Below are 15,264 nucleotides of genomic sequence, written 5' to 3'. Positions count from 1 at the left end.
TGAGGCTACGTTTGTGCTTTTCGCTTGATTCATTTCTCTTTACTTCTAATCATTTTTAATTATATACTAAATTTGTTATAAAATCAAAGAGTACGATTACAAGCATATCTACGGAGTTGACCCTATTTATCTTGAAGAGTTAATAAAGTCCACATGCCCATTTGTACACCTATAAACCTGCCTCCACATGGGAGGGTTATAACAAGCTATGGATATTTATTTAGGTAATGGATATTTAATTAGGTGATTGGATATTTAATTAGGTGCTGTTTTGTATTAGGTTAAAGTATATATTTGGTCCTTTAACTTTATGTAAAATTTCAGTTTGGCTCCTTAATTTTAAAAAGTATATTTTTAGTCCTTTAACTATAAAATTGTTAGTCTTATATGATGATTTTTTGTAATAATTATGGTTGTTTTGAAAATTAAACTTTATGTTATAGCATTTAGTAATGTTTTATCAATATTCAAGAACTCAATGTCATCATTTTTTGTTAATGGTTTTGAGGGTAGAGAACTAAAAGTTTACTTTTTAAAGTTAAAGGACCAAAAATATACTTTAGCCTTTGTATTAAAAAAAGAAGGGATATATATGCTGTATCGCAGAAAAAATTACATATAATTGTATTGCATTTATTATTATTAATATTATTCAGCTGTAGAATTTTCAGTTTTTATATAAAATATGAAAGCCTATATTTATTTTGTAAGAATATTTTTATTTTACTATATTTTGTGTTATGAAGCATGGATAAAAGTTCAAAGAAAGAGTTTAAATCCAAAAGATTAGGACTTGTTTGGATTGACTTATAAGTAGCTTTTCAAACGTAATTTACGGAGTACGAGGTAAGTATGTGAAGAGAATTTTATCTCGACTTACATGAATTTATTTAAAAGTTTATTTTGAACATAACTCCAAACAAGCTCTTAATCTATTATGATGAAGAGCTCTGGTGGAACTCATAACAATACTCCACACCATGACACTTCATTCATCCTTTTACTAATTAGAAAACTTGATAAACACAAGTTGAAAAGGAAACTATGATCCTAAAAAACTAGCATATTAGAAAGAAGGCTTCTTAAAATTACAAACTATATCAACACTTGTGAGGCTATTCAATATCGGACTCATAACAATTTGATTCCATTTTTCACGTACCAATCAATAAATTACTTGTGAAAACTACAAAAGGAAAAAACAAAACAGAAAATTGATATCCATTTTTCACGTATCAATCAATTTAAGAATTTTAAACAGTATAAAAAGAAACCTAGATCATAATAAGTACATCATTACGCTATTATTGTAGCGCAGCTGAAAGGAACCTAAGAACAATAATATTTGGGATTCAATGCATAAAAGGAGACACAAATGTGTGAATTGATAAGGAGAATGATGGTTATAAATATAAAAAACAGGTCACAATCTTATACATGCAAAGATATCCGACATTCAAGCCATATATCTCCATCTCGATGTGAGCTTCCATTTGCTTCATTTCTCCTTACTTCTGATAATGTTATGTATCCTTAAAAGTAGGAAATAATGGAGAGATTTGCTTTGATTATATATCAATTCACCTTGTTTTCTGAATTTATGATTTGTCCTCCAAATTATTCTTATTAGTGTTTTGTTAGAAGTACTTTTCAGTACAAATGATTTAAGAAATATTTTAGGAAAGTAACACATTTCTCACAAACATATATATATAGTGTACTGTAGTTGGAAATGGGAAATAATATATTCCAGCTAAGATGCAACTATTCTATTTATTTATCAATAATTTTAGTCATCCATTTGGGAAAATGCAAGACTTAGGAACTTGGAGGTAAGGATTTTGTTTTCTTTTCCTAAACATAAGCATCCTCTTATTAAAAGTTTTTTTTGGAGACATTATTGGGCATGAAATGTGGACACTTTTTTTAAGTGGAATTCAATTATTTATTTGTCATGTTGTAAAGAACTAGGCATTTTCGCTAAATCCAACTCCTATCAAAAGTAAGAATTGATAATGAAATAGTAGATCCAACCTTTTTTTTTTGGGCTAAATTGAGATTTTTTTTGAAAAAACATACTATCTCCGGTCCTTAATATGAGAATTAGTTTAACTTTCAGTTTGGTTATAAATATAAGATTCAAATTCATTTTATTTTTTATATTTAAAACTTTTTCAAAATAATCCTTATAATAGTTGCACATATTAAAAATTCTATCAAATGGTTATTCTAGCTAATAAACATGATTAGCAAGAATATTTGATGGGATATGAACAGACCCTTTTCCATCAATATTGTAGAGAAGATAACACCTATTTATTGTAAATAACTGACTTAATGAGTTTTTTTAATCTATTCAAATTAATCAACTAGTTATTATATTAAGGACTAGAAATAGTAGAAAATAATATAATACAAAAACAAACAGAGTTAGTTAATATTTGGCCCAAAATTCCAGCAGCCTAGGCCCAAATTTCAACAAATATTTGAGCCCGTTTGGCTTTGCCGCTTACTTTTGAAGGCTTCACAGGCCCATTCCTTTGCTGAAGGTACATGTGTCGTTTAGATTTCTCCTGCGTGGCAAAATGCTAACCCAGGATTTTTCTTTATTTGCCGTTTGGTTTGGGGCAACAATATATTTATAATATTAAAAATATAATACTACCTCTAATCCTAATTATAAGAGCCATTTAACTAATTTAAGGAGATTAAGAAAGTAAGTTGAGTTAGTTATTTGTCCTAAATAGGTGTTATCTTTCCTAAAATATCCTTATTAATCAAGTGTATTGACTAGAACTATCATTATTAGAAAGGCTATTTTGAAAAAATATATATATATAAATATGAGAGACAAAGTGGATTGGGGTCTTATATTTAGAACCAAAATAAAAGTCAAATAGGGTCTTATATTAAGAATTGGAGGTAGTATAATATGATTAAAAGCATATATATAAATATATATTGATTGTTCCGTGTGAATTTTCACATTTCAGAAACACCAAATACCTTTTCATTTTGTTGGGCAAAAAAGAATATTTTTCATTTTTAATGGTCATTCAAAACAAGTCCTTAAAATTGGAAGGCCATATCAGAAAGAAAGCAGTATTAGCTACTTTGCTCATGTATATGGAAATTTAGTGCAAGTGAAATATTCAAATATATGAATCTGCTATCAGCTTTGTGGTTAGAGATTCTAAAAGATGGTTGCAAGATGGATTCGTGAAGAAATCCAAGGCTTCTTCTGGCATTATGGCAGAAGCAAAACAATGGAAAAAATTGGTCCGATATATTGTTAATAACAGATTTGGATTTGGAAAACATAGCCTTTCAATCTTTTTTCTTTTTGGCAACAACACGACCTTAGAATCTGATAACGAAGAAATTGCATAAATAAGAATGTTATTAATTTGGTTTACGTTAATCTGCATAAATAAGTAATGGTAGGGTCTTTTGTTCTTCTTTGTACATTGCTTTGAGTAATAAAATTTCTTTCACTAAAAAAAGAAAAAAGAAGTAAGGGTAGGGTTTTGGATGTGAAAAAAGGTGAAAGGTCGAGTTCTTAATTCTTGTTCATAACCATTTATTAATTTAAAGTAAATAGCTCTGTACCATTCAGCCAAAAAATACAAGTTAACTTTCCGCTTATCTTTGACAAAACTGAAATCTACAAACTTAAAAAACGCGACTCCACTGGGGATCGAACCCAGAGTCTCTGGTTCCGTAGACCAGCGCCTTATCCATTGGGCCATGGAGTCATTTGATGCTGCGAGGCATTAACAATAATAATTTAACACTGCGATTATGGCTCACGAAGAATTCATGAAACACTTAATTACGATTTTGATTTGATTAAAATTCAACTTTGAAATATTGATGCAATAAAACTCTTCATTAAAGTTTTAATAATATGAAATATTGGTCTCTAAAAAATGTACATAAGGACTAAAGCTATTTTTAAAGTTTAAAGATTAATATTTTAAATGACTAATACTATAAGAATTAAATTGTACTGAGTTAAAATTTTGAGTTAAGTTTGAACTGAATTAAAATTAAAAATTGAGTCAAATTGAATTAAAATTTAGAGATTGAGTTATAAGCAAAGTAATATGATTAATTTTTTTGAAAGAAAAATTAGGGCATTTTCATTTCAATGGCGCATGTGACTTCCTAATGATGCTCCATAGGTATTCACAATGGATTCATAATCTTGTCGCAATCTTAAAAAAAATTCACTTTATTAGTTTATTTAGGGTCAGTATAATCTTTGATCATTTAAATTTGTCAACATTTTGGTTTTAATTTCTTAAATTTTAAATTATAGGTTTTGGTTCCTCAAAGAACAAAATGGTCCAAATTTTTATCAAATTATAGGGATTAATATTTGAAATGAAAAGAAACTTAAGAGACCAAAACCTATAATTTAAAACTTGATAGACCAAAATTAAAATGGGGGTAAATTTAGAGGATAAAAAATTATGTTAACTTTTTATTTTATTTGAATAATTAAAGCGAGTTTGTAGCGTTGCATTGACACTGAAGCCATTCCACTAGTACCAGTTACCAAATACCAATCATGCATGTCGGTAAATCATATTAACAACTTTGTTAACCATATGATTATATTAAAAACTAATTATGAGTAAAAAGTTAAAATCCAGTAACATCAAACATAAATATTCCTTCCCATTCTAAATATAAGAGCCTGTAAAGAGATTTATTTTGATTTGATATATAAGACCTCAATTATCTTAGTCTGTCAAAAAATTATAGCAATTTTTTTTCCTAATATATTTCTATTAATTGCAAATAAAAAGGAATATTTTATTAGGACAGTAGTTTTTAATACAAATGATTAAAATGAATAGTTTTAAAAAATAACATATATTTTTTTACAAATAACTAATTTAAATATTTTTTAATATATGTAAATTAATTATCTAATTTTTTATATTTAAATGGAAGAAGATATGATTATTTTAGGGAGGGAGTGAAAAATGGGAGAGATTGATGGTGGCATTTGTCGGTCATGCAAGACAAAGGAGCCACCAGAAACGCCTCCTGATTCGACTCGCCACGCTTTCCAGCAAAGCATTGTCAGTTTACCACCCAAAGCTTTTCCGTTTTTTTTTTTTTCCGATTTTTTTCATTAATTCTTTTAATTATTATACGAAATTATTATTAGAAGGCGTTAATTCCGAAGCATTCATTTTTGGCTATAAATTCCGACTTCCCACTGCAAATCTCCATAGCCATACTGACACAGAGAAATAACAGAGGAAGAAAGAAGAAGAAGAAGAAGAAAGAGCTCTTTTTTTAACTCCGATCACTCCAATGGCCACTCTGGTTTTCCCCAACCAGCACTCTCCTGCTGAAGATGCTGAGTCTATCCACAAGTGCTTCCAAGGTATGTGTGTGTGTGATATTTTTCCCTTTTTCGTAATTCTTAATACTCTTTTTCATCATGCATTAGATTTATTTTAATATAAGCTGTTCGTAAGTTTAAGTATTAAAATACAGCTTTATTTATAATCAGTCATTGAGTTGAAATATAATCTTAAGTCATTTGGATCAGATTTGTTGTTTGGTTGTTTTTTTAGTTAAGTTTTAGAATATGAAGATGTCATTTTCTTTGGATGTCTTCTTCTTCTTACTTCTTTTTTAAATTTGGGTTTTGATTTTAAGGCATACTTAACAAAACTTTAAAGGAGGGTTTGGCTTTTTTATGAAATACTAAGTAACATTACCTTCGATCTTAATTATAAGATCTCGTTTGTAGACTATAAACAAGATCTTGTAATTAAAATCAGAGATAGTAATATAATTAGGTGGCCTACCTGCCTTAGAAGCAAAAGATGAAAAGGCTATGTGTGTGGCCAGCTCATGAGTATAAATGCAAATCTTTGCCTTAGAGGGAAATTTTTTATCTTTTTAATAACTATTTATTTAATTATTTAATATTTGATATAATTCAACACTTTATATTCAAATTTTGTTGTCAAATTAAATAAGAAATTTTGGTTGCTCACAGCTTTGATTATCCAACTAATTTATCCGGTCATGGACTAGTGATAGGAGCATGAAGCCATCTTATTTTAAGCACGTAAACCAAAAGAAAATAATAAAAATTTGATTTTTCTCTTAAAACAGAGAGGCAATAAATAAATAAATACAGATTATGTGAGATTTATTGTGTAGGTGGCGTCCATCTTTCTATTCATTTTTTTGGTTAAATGAATTACCTATATTCAACTCTTCCATAAAGGGCCAAAAGGAATCTTGCAATTTTAGGATTGATAATAAAGAAAAAGGAAGGACTCTTCAAGGCAAAAACCTAAAGGTTCTTTTTCCTTTAAAATTTCTCATACTCTCTTACAAAAAAATCATTAGTGCAAGGACAAAAATGTGAGAGATCTCAAAGATCTCTTCTTTCTTTCGTTTTTATTTCCAGCCAAAGAGATCTCAAAGATCTCCCATTTCAAGATAAGATCAATTTTTTGAAATTTCACCTAATTTGTTCCTTCTTCTTTACGTGATAGAGAAGAGGCAATTAAACTTCAATATCAATATTAATATTAATAAAAATATAAATAATACGGGCATTGTTCAACATAAATAATACCCCTACGTATTTTAGATCAACCCTACTTGAGCAATTAATTAATACTTTAGTCCCAAATATAAATCATTTTAACTAATTTATGATTTTCAATATTAATTGATCTTATTAATTATACTAAATTTTAATTTCATATTAATTTTTACTCTTGTTCACTATTATTATTGAATATGAGCATATATAAAAATATTTAATATTTTTTTAAAACATCAAATGTCTTGTAAAAATAACCTATAATATTTTCTGCAAGATCTGCTATGCATATAATCAGAGGGAGTACAATTTTACCATTACTATAAATTACAGCCTACCAACCATAGCGTCTTTTACAATTTTGCATAAAGCTAATGCATTAGTAATAATAGCTGGCAATTGTACTATTTTCAGCCATAATCCTGCTTTCGGTGTGAAATTTAACTAATCTTTCTTTCAACAAAAAATCTAATAATTTAGCGTCCGCGTGACTGACTCATAATGAGCAAATTCTGACTCATCAATTCATTTAAACCATGCCTATAATCTTCAAACAAGATACTCCTCTCCTTTAGTCCTATTTATAAGGAAGAAAAAGAAGATATTTTTTTGTCCTATTTATGGGATAGAGAAAGAAAACATTTTTTAGCCCTATTTATAAGATAGTGAGAGAAATTTTTTATATAAATGTATAATTTTACCCTTTATTTATTATTATGTTGACTTTATTTATATAAGATATGACATATATTAAATAGGGATAAAGTTGATTAGTTGTTGAATTTTAAACGATAGTTAATGAAGGTTAAGATTTTTTTAATCTGTGTGAAATATATTAAAAATAAAAATAAACATGCCTTACTGAGTCAAATTTAACTGCATATAAGGCCAAACTTTGGAATTAGGGAATCACAAAATCAATGTAAATGATTCTCCTAATAATCCCATAATGGTTTCAGAATTTGGATGCATGCTATGCGTACAATGCCAAACGTGCCCTTCACGAAATTTCCGAGGCAAGGTTAAATAAATAAGTAAATAAATTATTGACTTTGGTACGGACCAATGAGAGAAACACACTTTAATAGCCATAAATGTTAGATTACATAAATTTATTTGATAATGTACAGTCCATAAGACTAACCACTACAGCAGAGGGGCACTAATACATATAGAACTCTAAAGACTGTTTTCATTATCACAAAGCTTCAATTACGCCCACAGACTAGGATAACATTCAACCATGGCTACCCTTATTTTTCCCACTAATCATTCTCCAGTTGAAGATGCAGAAGCTATCCGAAAGGCTGTGGAAGGTTCTGATTTTCTGATGAAAACCCATCTGTTTCTTCCTAAGCATTATAGAGTTTTGGCTTATGATCCTGACTGTGTTTATTGGCTGGCTTCTATGTTATCTATGGATCATTTCAATGTGAATTCAAATCAGTAGTTTATCTGCATAATCTGAGATTGATTTGTTGTGTGTTTTTCAAATTTGTAGGATGGGGGACTGATGAGAAGAGCATAATAACAATCCTGGGTCACAGAAACACTTACCAGAGGCAGCAAATCAGAAAGGCGTATGAGGAACTTTACCAGGAGGATCTTGTCAAACGCCTTGAGAAGGAGATCTCTGGCGACTTCGAGGTAACATTGGTTATTAAATTCATCATCAGCATGGCTGTCCTGTTAGAGATCATAATGAAAAACAGTTCATGAGTTCTTCACTTAACAGAGTGAACTTTTGAATTGAAAGTCTTTAACATGGTGTGATGACTAAGCGGTCAAGAGTTCAAATAAATTCTTAATCATTCACTTATTTGTTGACAAATCTTGTGTGCAAAACAGAGGGCTGTGTATCGGTGGATTCTGGAACCAGCAGATCGCGATGCAGTGTTGGCCCATGTGGTCATCAAGGAAGGGAAAAACTACCATGTGATTGCAGAAATTGCCACAGTGCTCTCCCCTGAAGAACTTCTTGCTGTGAGGCGTGCTTACCTCCATCGCTACAAGCACTCATTGGAGGAAGATGTGGCTGCTATCACTTCAGGCCATCTTCGCCAGGCAAGTTCATCATTTCCTCCAACTTTTTTTTTTTTTTTCATTTTTAGATGATTAAGTGAAATCTTCACAAAACATAACGGTGAAAAATGGTCAGCTAAGACTTTAGTGGGTTTGTTTAAGAAAAGAAGTAAGTGGAAGGTGTTTAGGTGTGGTAATGTGGTTGTGAGTCTGTGGGGTTGTTTTTTGGGGCCAGCTTTTGGTGGGGTTGGTGACCTCATATAGGTACGTTGGAGAAGAGATCAATGCAAGATTGGCACAATCTGAAGCTGAGATCCTTCATGAGGCTATCAAGGAGAAGAAAGGAAGCCAGGAAGAAGTCATCAGGGTCTTGACCACAAGGAGCAAGACCCAACTTGTTGCAACCTTCAATCGCTACAGAGAGGCCCATGGAGCTTCCATTTCTAAGGTACCAAACTTATCCATCAGCCGGTTCAACCAAAATCACATCCTTAATGGATTTTGCCCCCCCTTAAATGTGTCTCCCATAGAATCCCATTAGGTGACTAAACAAAGAGTTTGCTTTTTCTTCTTGATCTGTGCAGAAATTGGTGGATGAGACATCAGATGAGTTCCAAAAGGCATTATACACAGCCATCCGCTGCTTCAATGACCACACCAAGTACTATGAAAAGGTAAGGTTTCAATTTTTTATTCTTCCAAATGGGAGATCATTATGTAAGACACGATTATGAGCACAAAGAAACTAAACGAGGATTCACTGTTGGAGTAATTTCACCAAACAGGTGGTGCGCAATGCGATAAAGAAGACAGGAACTGATGAGGATGCACTGACCCGTGTGATCGTGAGCAGGGCAGAAAAGGACATGAGGGAAATCAAAGAACTGTATTACAAGCGGAACAGTGTTCATCTTGAACAGGCTGTGGCCAAGGACATCTCAGGAGACTACAAGAACTTCCTCCTCGCTCTCCTGGGGAAGGAAGATTAAGGCTTTTTAAGTTGTTGTGAGGCCACTTTCTGATGATGATGGGTTTGAGTTGCAGAGTGGTTTGAATTTGAACTTTGAACTGTGTGGGATTTCGCTCTCCTTTTTTTACTTTGTGGTTTGATGAACCTCAAGCTGTGATATGCTCGGTTGGTTTGGTTGCCATATGAATAATGGAGAATGGTTCGTGCTTGCAAAATTCATCCCCTACGCTTCAAATTGAGTCACATACATCAAGGGAAAAATTAGTTGAGGTTTTTTAAAAAAAAAAAATTATCAGAAAAGTTCAAAATCATTTTTAATTAATGTCATTACATAATATGTGAGAGTAGTTTTATCTATACGAAAGGTTGAAAATCTTTAATTTCAATAAAAAAAAGATTTATCTGAACAAAATTTAAATAGGTTTCGAACATTTTGTAAAATAATTTATATTAATGAACATAAAAAAGTTTAAAAAGTGTTTTATAATTAGAAAGGGGAGAAGTGTTTATTTATTTATTAAAAGCATTAGAGAGAAGAGAAAGAAAATACATGAATCATGGTTAAATATCCGTATATAATAAAAAATATAGTCAGTATTTCTGTCAGAAAAAATATAGCAAGGTTAATAAGTTGTCAGGATCTTATAATCTAATGGTACCAAAATTTTTTCAAATCTTTCTTAGATATGGGGTTTTATATTTAAACTCCTTGTAATAACTAATAAATATAGTATAGTATATTGTTAATAAATCCAAAAAAAAACTAATAAATAAGTGAATTATGGAAAAAATAAAAAATATACTAAGGGCGTGTTTGGTTGGAGGGGAGAGGAGGGAAAATGAACCCCTCCCCTCTTTTGGTTAAAAATTTTGGAGGGGAGGGAAGCCGAAATATTCCCTCCTCTCCTCTCCCTCCTCCCATTTTAGCTCTCCTCCAAATTAGGGGTTTTTAAAGGGGAGTTAAATTTTTAGACCATTATGCCTTTATGATTTTTTTTATATTCTATAACCACCCATAAAATATGTTATTATAATATTTATTTTAAATAAAAAATATATTATCCTAAGTAAAAAATAAAAAATTATAATTAAAAAATATATTAAAATAAAAATTAAAATAAATTATTATAAAAATAAAAAACATTATTTAAATAAAAAATTATAATATTATAAAATTAACTGTTTTTTTATAAATATATTATTTATTAAATATATTTTAAAGCTGAAAAAAGGTATAGCTTAAAGAGAATAAAATTTCAATTTTTTTAGAGCATATAAAATTTGTTAATTTGATTATTTCAAATATATTATTATATTAATTAGAATTAAAAAAATACTGTACCAATTTTTTAATGCACATATTAACATGATAAGACTGAATTTTTATTAAATTATATGATTTAAATTAAGATGTAAATTAATTTATATAATATATCAATAAAAAATATAAACTAATATGTAAGGGTAAAATAGTAAATTGATTATTACTATCCATCCTTGTCCCTTCTTGAACCAAACAAAAAATCATTAAGTATCCCCCTCTCCTCCTTTTTAATCAAACCAAACAAGGTGAGGATGAAACCTCACCTCGCCTCGCCTCGCCTCGCCTCCCCTCCCCTAACCATAATGATTGACTTTATTATTTGTTATTTTGTGAAAGAAAAGAATTCTTCCCATGTAAGAGAATTTGATCATTTGAAGGAAAAAAACATATTTTGAAGCAATAGAAGAAGATATAAACTTTAATTAATGAAAACTGATGACTACGTATTTTATAAAATTAATTATTACAGAACTGATTATTACGAATGAAAATTGACACGTAAAGAATTTAAAGGAATTCAAACTTATGTCTCATATGAATGGGAATGGACAAGAGAAAATGAGAAGGAATATATGAAAAATGAAATATGTCTTCATTGTTACCATTATCATCATATTATTTCAGTATTTTTCAACCAATTCATACAGAATAAAATAATATTTTTGTTCTTTTCATATCATATTGGATAGATATAATTAATTTTTTTATTAAAATATTAGTTGTAACTTGTAAGTGAGATATTTGGATATTTTCGACACATGTTCAGCTCTGCTGCATCTACATATCATTTTTAGGTAGGCTTGTCTTCTTTATTTTATTTTCATATTATATATTTTGGCTTAGTTTAAAGTTTAAAGAAAGAACGCGTCATCCATTTCTTAAGATATTTCAGTGGTTAGTTCAACAACTCAACGATCAAACATACAAAAAAAAAAAAAAAGAGCTAAATGAGTTGACTTAATTTGCTTTTGTTGGCTAACCATTCCAAACAAGTTTTTCTAGCAACTCTCAATTTTTTTATTACTTAAATTTTCAGATCCAAGTAGGTATCATGATTTGCGATTATGCAATCACATATCACATATCATGCCTAAACATATGCAGGCAGAGTTACATTTCAGAACTTTAAATTAGCACAACTAATTCTAGAAACACTTACCTATAATTTTTTTTTTTAAAATCTAATCATGTGGTAAAATTATTGCAGATTAAATCCTCACTTCTAACTTTCTTTTCTTTCTTTCTTTTTAAATCCTTACTTCTAACTTTCTTTTCTTTCTTTCTTTTTTTATTTATGCTCTGATCATATGTTTATTTTTCAGATTCTAAAATTAGCCTGCTCTAGCAATCAAGGTTAGCAAGAAATCCTTGAAGTTGCCATTAGTTGTGTCTTCAATTTTCTGGGATAAGGAAACTCCATACAAGCTTTGATATTCATCCATGATCTCCTTCATATCTGTGTCAGCTCGAGTAACAATCACACGTGTAAGAGCTTTCTTGGTGTTCTTATCTGCATCAAATCTCAATGCTGCATCCAGAACCTGAGGAACCAGAAAAAAAAAAAAAAAAAGAAGGAAGAGATTACAGAAAATCATCTCAAGAACATACTTTTCATATAACTGATATTTAACTTGTAAACAGTTTCATCAACATTTATTTTTCTGTAAAACCAAACGGATAAAAACCACAGCAGTTTGGAGATTGAATTTAAATTTCTAATATAACATTACCTGAATAAAGTATGTTAAAGGGGAACAAAGGCATTGCACAGTCTCCTTTAACCTTGAGTCATCAAGATCCTAGCCAAAGGCAGAGAGGTTTGATCAGAAATAGAACTTCACAAGTGAATCCTTGAAATAAAAAAACAAAATCTTAAAGGGTTGAGGTCTAAACACTGAACATGAGGCTTACACACACACACACACACACGTGTTAGTTTATAGTACGTCAGTAAGGTCTGATACCTCATCAAGGTTTTTGCCACATAATTCTTTATAGTGCTTATGAACTGCCTGGAGATGAGGTTTGCTTCTTGTTGCTAGTATCCTTATTACTTCCTCATCCTCGAGGATTGACTTCTCATGACCAGCCTGAATGGCAACAGAAAGTGCTTGGGCCTCTGATTTTGCAGTCTCGTCTTTAACCTTTGATCCTTCATATCTATAAGCACTCACAAGGGCAAACAAGAGCTGTTGCCAAAAGCAACATGAACCAAGTTAGAGAATTTTATTCCACTAAATGATAACATACCGAGAAAAATTGTTGTAAAGAGACTCGTAATCGTGTTAGAAGTAGGTCGGGATAAAAAGTGTACCCTGACATCCTTACATGTTTATTTATAACTGATCTGTTTCCAATCATGTTTATCAAAGGGAAAGACCAGTAAAAGCATCAAACATAAATGGGTGATAGTCAAATGAATAATATTAAGGTAGAATGAGGCTACGAAATAGGAGTATAAAGATATTCGCGAATACACAAGGACAAAAAATGTGAGTTTCAGTGTTGCACAACAAATGTGATTATATGCGTGTCTCTTTAATTAGTTTGATCTTCGTATTTCGTATAGATTAGATCTGCAAAAGAATATCTCAGGCATCAACCAATGAGAACAACAATAATTATTATGGGCAGTCTTGAATGAAGCCCTTAGAAGGGTGACACTCACCTTACGTTCCGCACCATCAATAAGAGAAACTATGTCTTCTTCAAGGGAACGGTCGAAAAGAGAATGGTAGGCCTTCCTAGCTCCCAAAAGCTCTTCTGAGGTCCTGGTGCATGCAATCTCAACTAGCAATCCATAGGCATGAGGACCCTTCTTCAGCGCTTCCTTTGCCAAGCGAGCATCTCGTTCCCACGGATGCATTGCCCACAGCACCGCTGCATTCTGACAAACACAAATGATACATATATCATCTCCTTTTTCTGAATGATGCATGATGTGAATCTTGCCCAGTGATTCAGAATTTAGGTATATATTTGAATCGAATTTTGTATGACTTTTAAGTCCAATTCGCTAACAAATGAACATCATTGCTTGAGATTTGGTAGCAATCAGTTATAATGTTCTATCTTTGGACTCTTATGAGATTTACTTCCTTTTAAGTAACAATTCTTGCACAACCTTTTCTTTTCTTATTATTCTTAATTGTTCCCCTGAAAAAGGTTCAGGCTTTATGCATGTGAGTGCGTAAGTGTATTACAGGACAAAGCAGTGATTTTAAATTAGGGTTTCCCGCTAGCTTAAGACACTTGCAGAATAATTTGCAAAGAATAACAATAAGCAAAACTTAATTGTAGTCCTTTATAGACAATCATTTATCAATCTAGCTATTCATGTAACTTCCTCAAGTGAGTCCCTCTAAGATGAGTTTCTGAATTCAGGTACTGATATGTTAAAGATTACTATTGACAAATGGTTTGAGTAGAGAATGACTAACTAGAAAAATGCCAGCATGACAGACACTGGAAGAGATTCTGATGAGTGAACAAGTTGAAAAATGATTTATGCATATAAGAACTTGCATGAATATACCTTAAAACGCATGAATTCATGTTTTAGAAGTCGAACCCGACGATCATCCCACTTCTCAAATTGGCGTTCATCCTCTATGAAGAGATGCGGTGTTCCCTTCCTGAAAGCCTTCCTATTCTCCGGTTCCCATTTCCCCAAAATCGAAACCACTGATTTCTCATCAATTCCATGTCCTTTCATCGTCAACAACAGCAAAAGTCAATTCCCATACTCTGAAGCATCGGAAAAGTTTTTAACAATAAAACTATAAAATCTTCTGGGAATCTATCCCAAAAAGCTGCCCATTGCTGATATTGGACCCCCTAAACGTGAATCCCAAATCAACTGGATCGTAACATTTTACCACGAAAACAGTTCAGAAATTCCAGTGAAATCCCACACCTCTCAAATTTATTGAGTTCGCACGCAAACTTCAAAGTAAAAGTAATTTACTAATCATAAATGTTAAAGAGAATGATTTGATTGGTATAATGGTGTTGGAGTAAAGAGTAGCGGAGAGGAACCTGAGAAAGCTTTGGTGAGAGCTTCTACCTCTTCGGGGAGCGCCATGGTGGGTTGAAGAGAGTGTGATTGTTCTCGCTTAATATTTATACGAATCTGTCGGGTCACTTTCGTCATTTGATCGTTTTCGTTTGTATTACCTTACATTCTGTGTTCTCGTTACATTAATTGCACTTCTAATTACGGTTCTGTAAAAAATTAAAATTAAAATTAAAATTAAAACAACGTTTCAGAATAACAAGACAGCATTTCTGAAAAATATGTTACTTCCCTGGTCCTGTTTATAGGATAGAGAGAAAAGTTTTTTTTATCTTATTTATAAG

The 15,264-nt window shown here is 31.1% G+C and overlaps 2 protein-coding genes and 1 non-coding gene across 4 annotated transcripts; 1 reads left to right on the top strand and 2 right to left on the bottom strand.

Annotated features, from left to right (window-relative positions):
* Positions 1–3,682: 3,682 nt before the first annotated feature.
* Positions 3,683–3,755, bottom strand: TRNAR-ACG (transfer RNA arginine (anticodon ACG)). The gene has a single exon. It is a non-coding gene; the product is annotated as a tRNA-Arg (tRNA).
* A 1,517-nt stretch (positions 3,756–5,272) lies between these two features.
* On the top strand, positions 5,273–9,796 carry LOC114727452 (annexin-like protein RJ4). Of its 2 annotated transcripts, none has more exons than XM_028914159.1 (6): positions 5,273–5,404; positions 8,091–8,236; positions 8,438–8,653; positions 8,847–9,059; positions 9,196–9,285; positions 9,397–9,796. In XM_028914159.1, exons 1-6 carry the CDS (start codon positions 5,332–5,334, stop codon positions 9,598–9,600), a joined length of 942 nt encoding a protein of 313 aa, XP_028769992.1. In that variant the 5' UTR covers positions 5,273–5,331; the 3' UTR covers positions 9,601–9,796. The 2 variants fall into 2 exon arrangements, with proteins under 2 accessions (XP_028769992.1, XP_028769993.1); XM_028914160.1 differs by lacking the exon at positions 5,273–5,404 and adding an exon at positions 7,782–7,905.
* Positions 9,797–12,207: 2,411 nt separating this feature from the next.
* On the bottom strand, positions 12,208–14,989 carry LOC114727454 (annexin D4-like). Its single transcript, XM_028914161.1, has 6 exons — positions 14,944–14,989; positions 14,441–14,613; positions 13,574–13,792; positions 12,870–13,094; positions 12,636–12,704; positions 12,208–12,446 (listed from the first exon to the last, which is right to left on the bottom strand). Exons 1-6 carry the CDS (start codon positions 14,987–14,989, stop codon positions 12,237–12,239), a joined length of 942 nt encoding a protein of 313 aa, XP_028769994.1. The 3' UTR covers positions 12,208–12,236.
* Between the last annotated feature and the right edge of the window lie 275 nt (positions 14,990–15,264).

This window comes from Neltuma alba, unplaced genomic scaffold (genome assembly GCF_004799145.2).
Source record: "Neltuma alba isolate B1F8T4 unplaced genomic scaffold, ASM479914v2 tig00012476_pilon, whole genome shotgun sequence".
Classification (NCBI taxonomy): domain Eukaryota; kingdom Viridiplantae; phylum Streptophyta; class Magnoliopsida; order Fabales; family Fabaceae; genus Neltuma; species Neltuma alba.
This window is presented reverse-complemented; position numbering and strand designations above follow the sequence as displayed.

Coding starts and splice junctions, on each gene's coding strand:
- LOC114727452 (XM_028914159.1), top strand. CDS start 5,332: ATGGCCACTCTGGTTTTCCCCAACCAGCACTCTCCTGCTGAAGATGCT. Junction 8,654..8,846: donor CTTCAGGCCATCTTCGCCAG/GCAAGTTCATCA, acceptor TTTTGGGGCCAG/CTTTTGGTGGGGTTGGTGAC. Junction 9,286..9,396: donor ACACCAAGTACTATGAAAAG/GTAAGGTTTCAA, acceptor TTCACCAAACAG/GTGGTGCGCAATGCGATAAA.
- LOC114727454 (XM_028914161.1), bottom strand. CDS start 14,989: ATGGCGCTCCCCGAAGAGGTAGAAGCTCTCACCAAAGCTTTCTCAG. Junction 12,705..12,869: donor GTGGCAAAAACCTTGATGAG/GTATCAGACCTT, acceptor GCCTTTGGCTAG/GATCTTGATGACTCAAGGTT. Junction 12,447..12,635: donor CTTTAACATACTTTATTCAG/GTAATGTTATAT, acceptor CTGGTTCCTCAG/GTTCTGGATGCAGCATTGAG.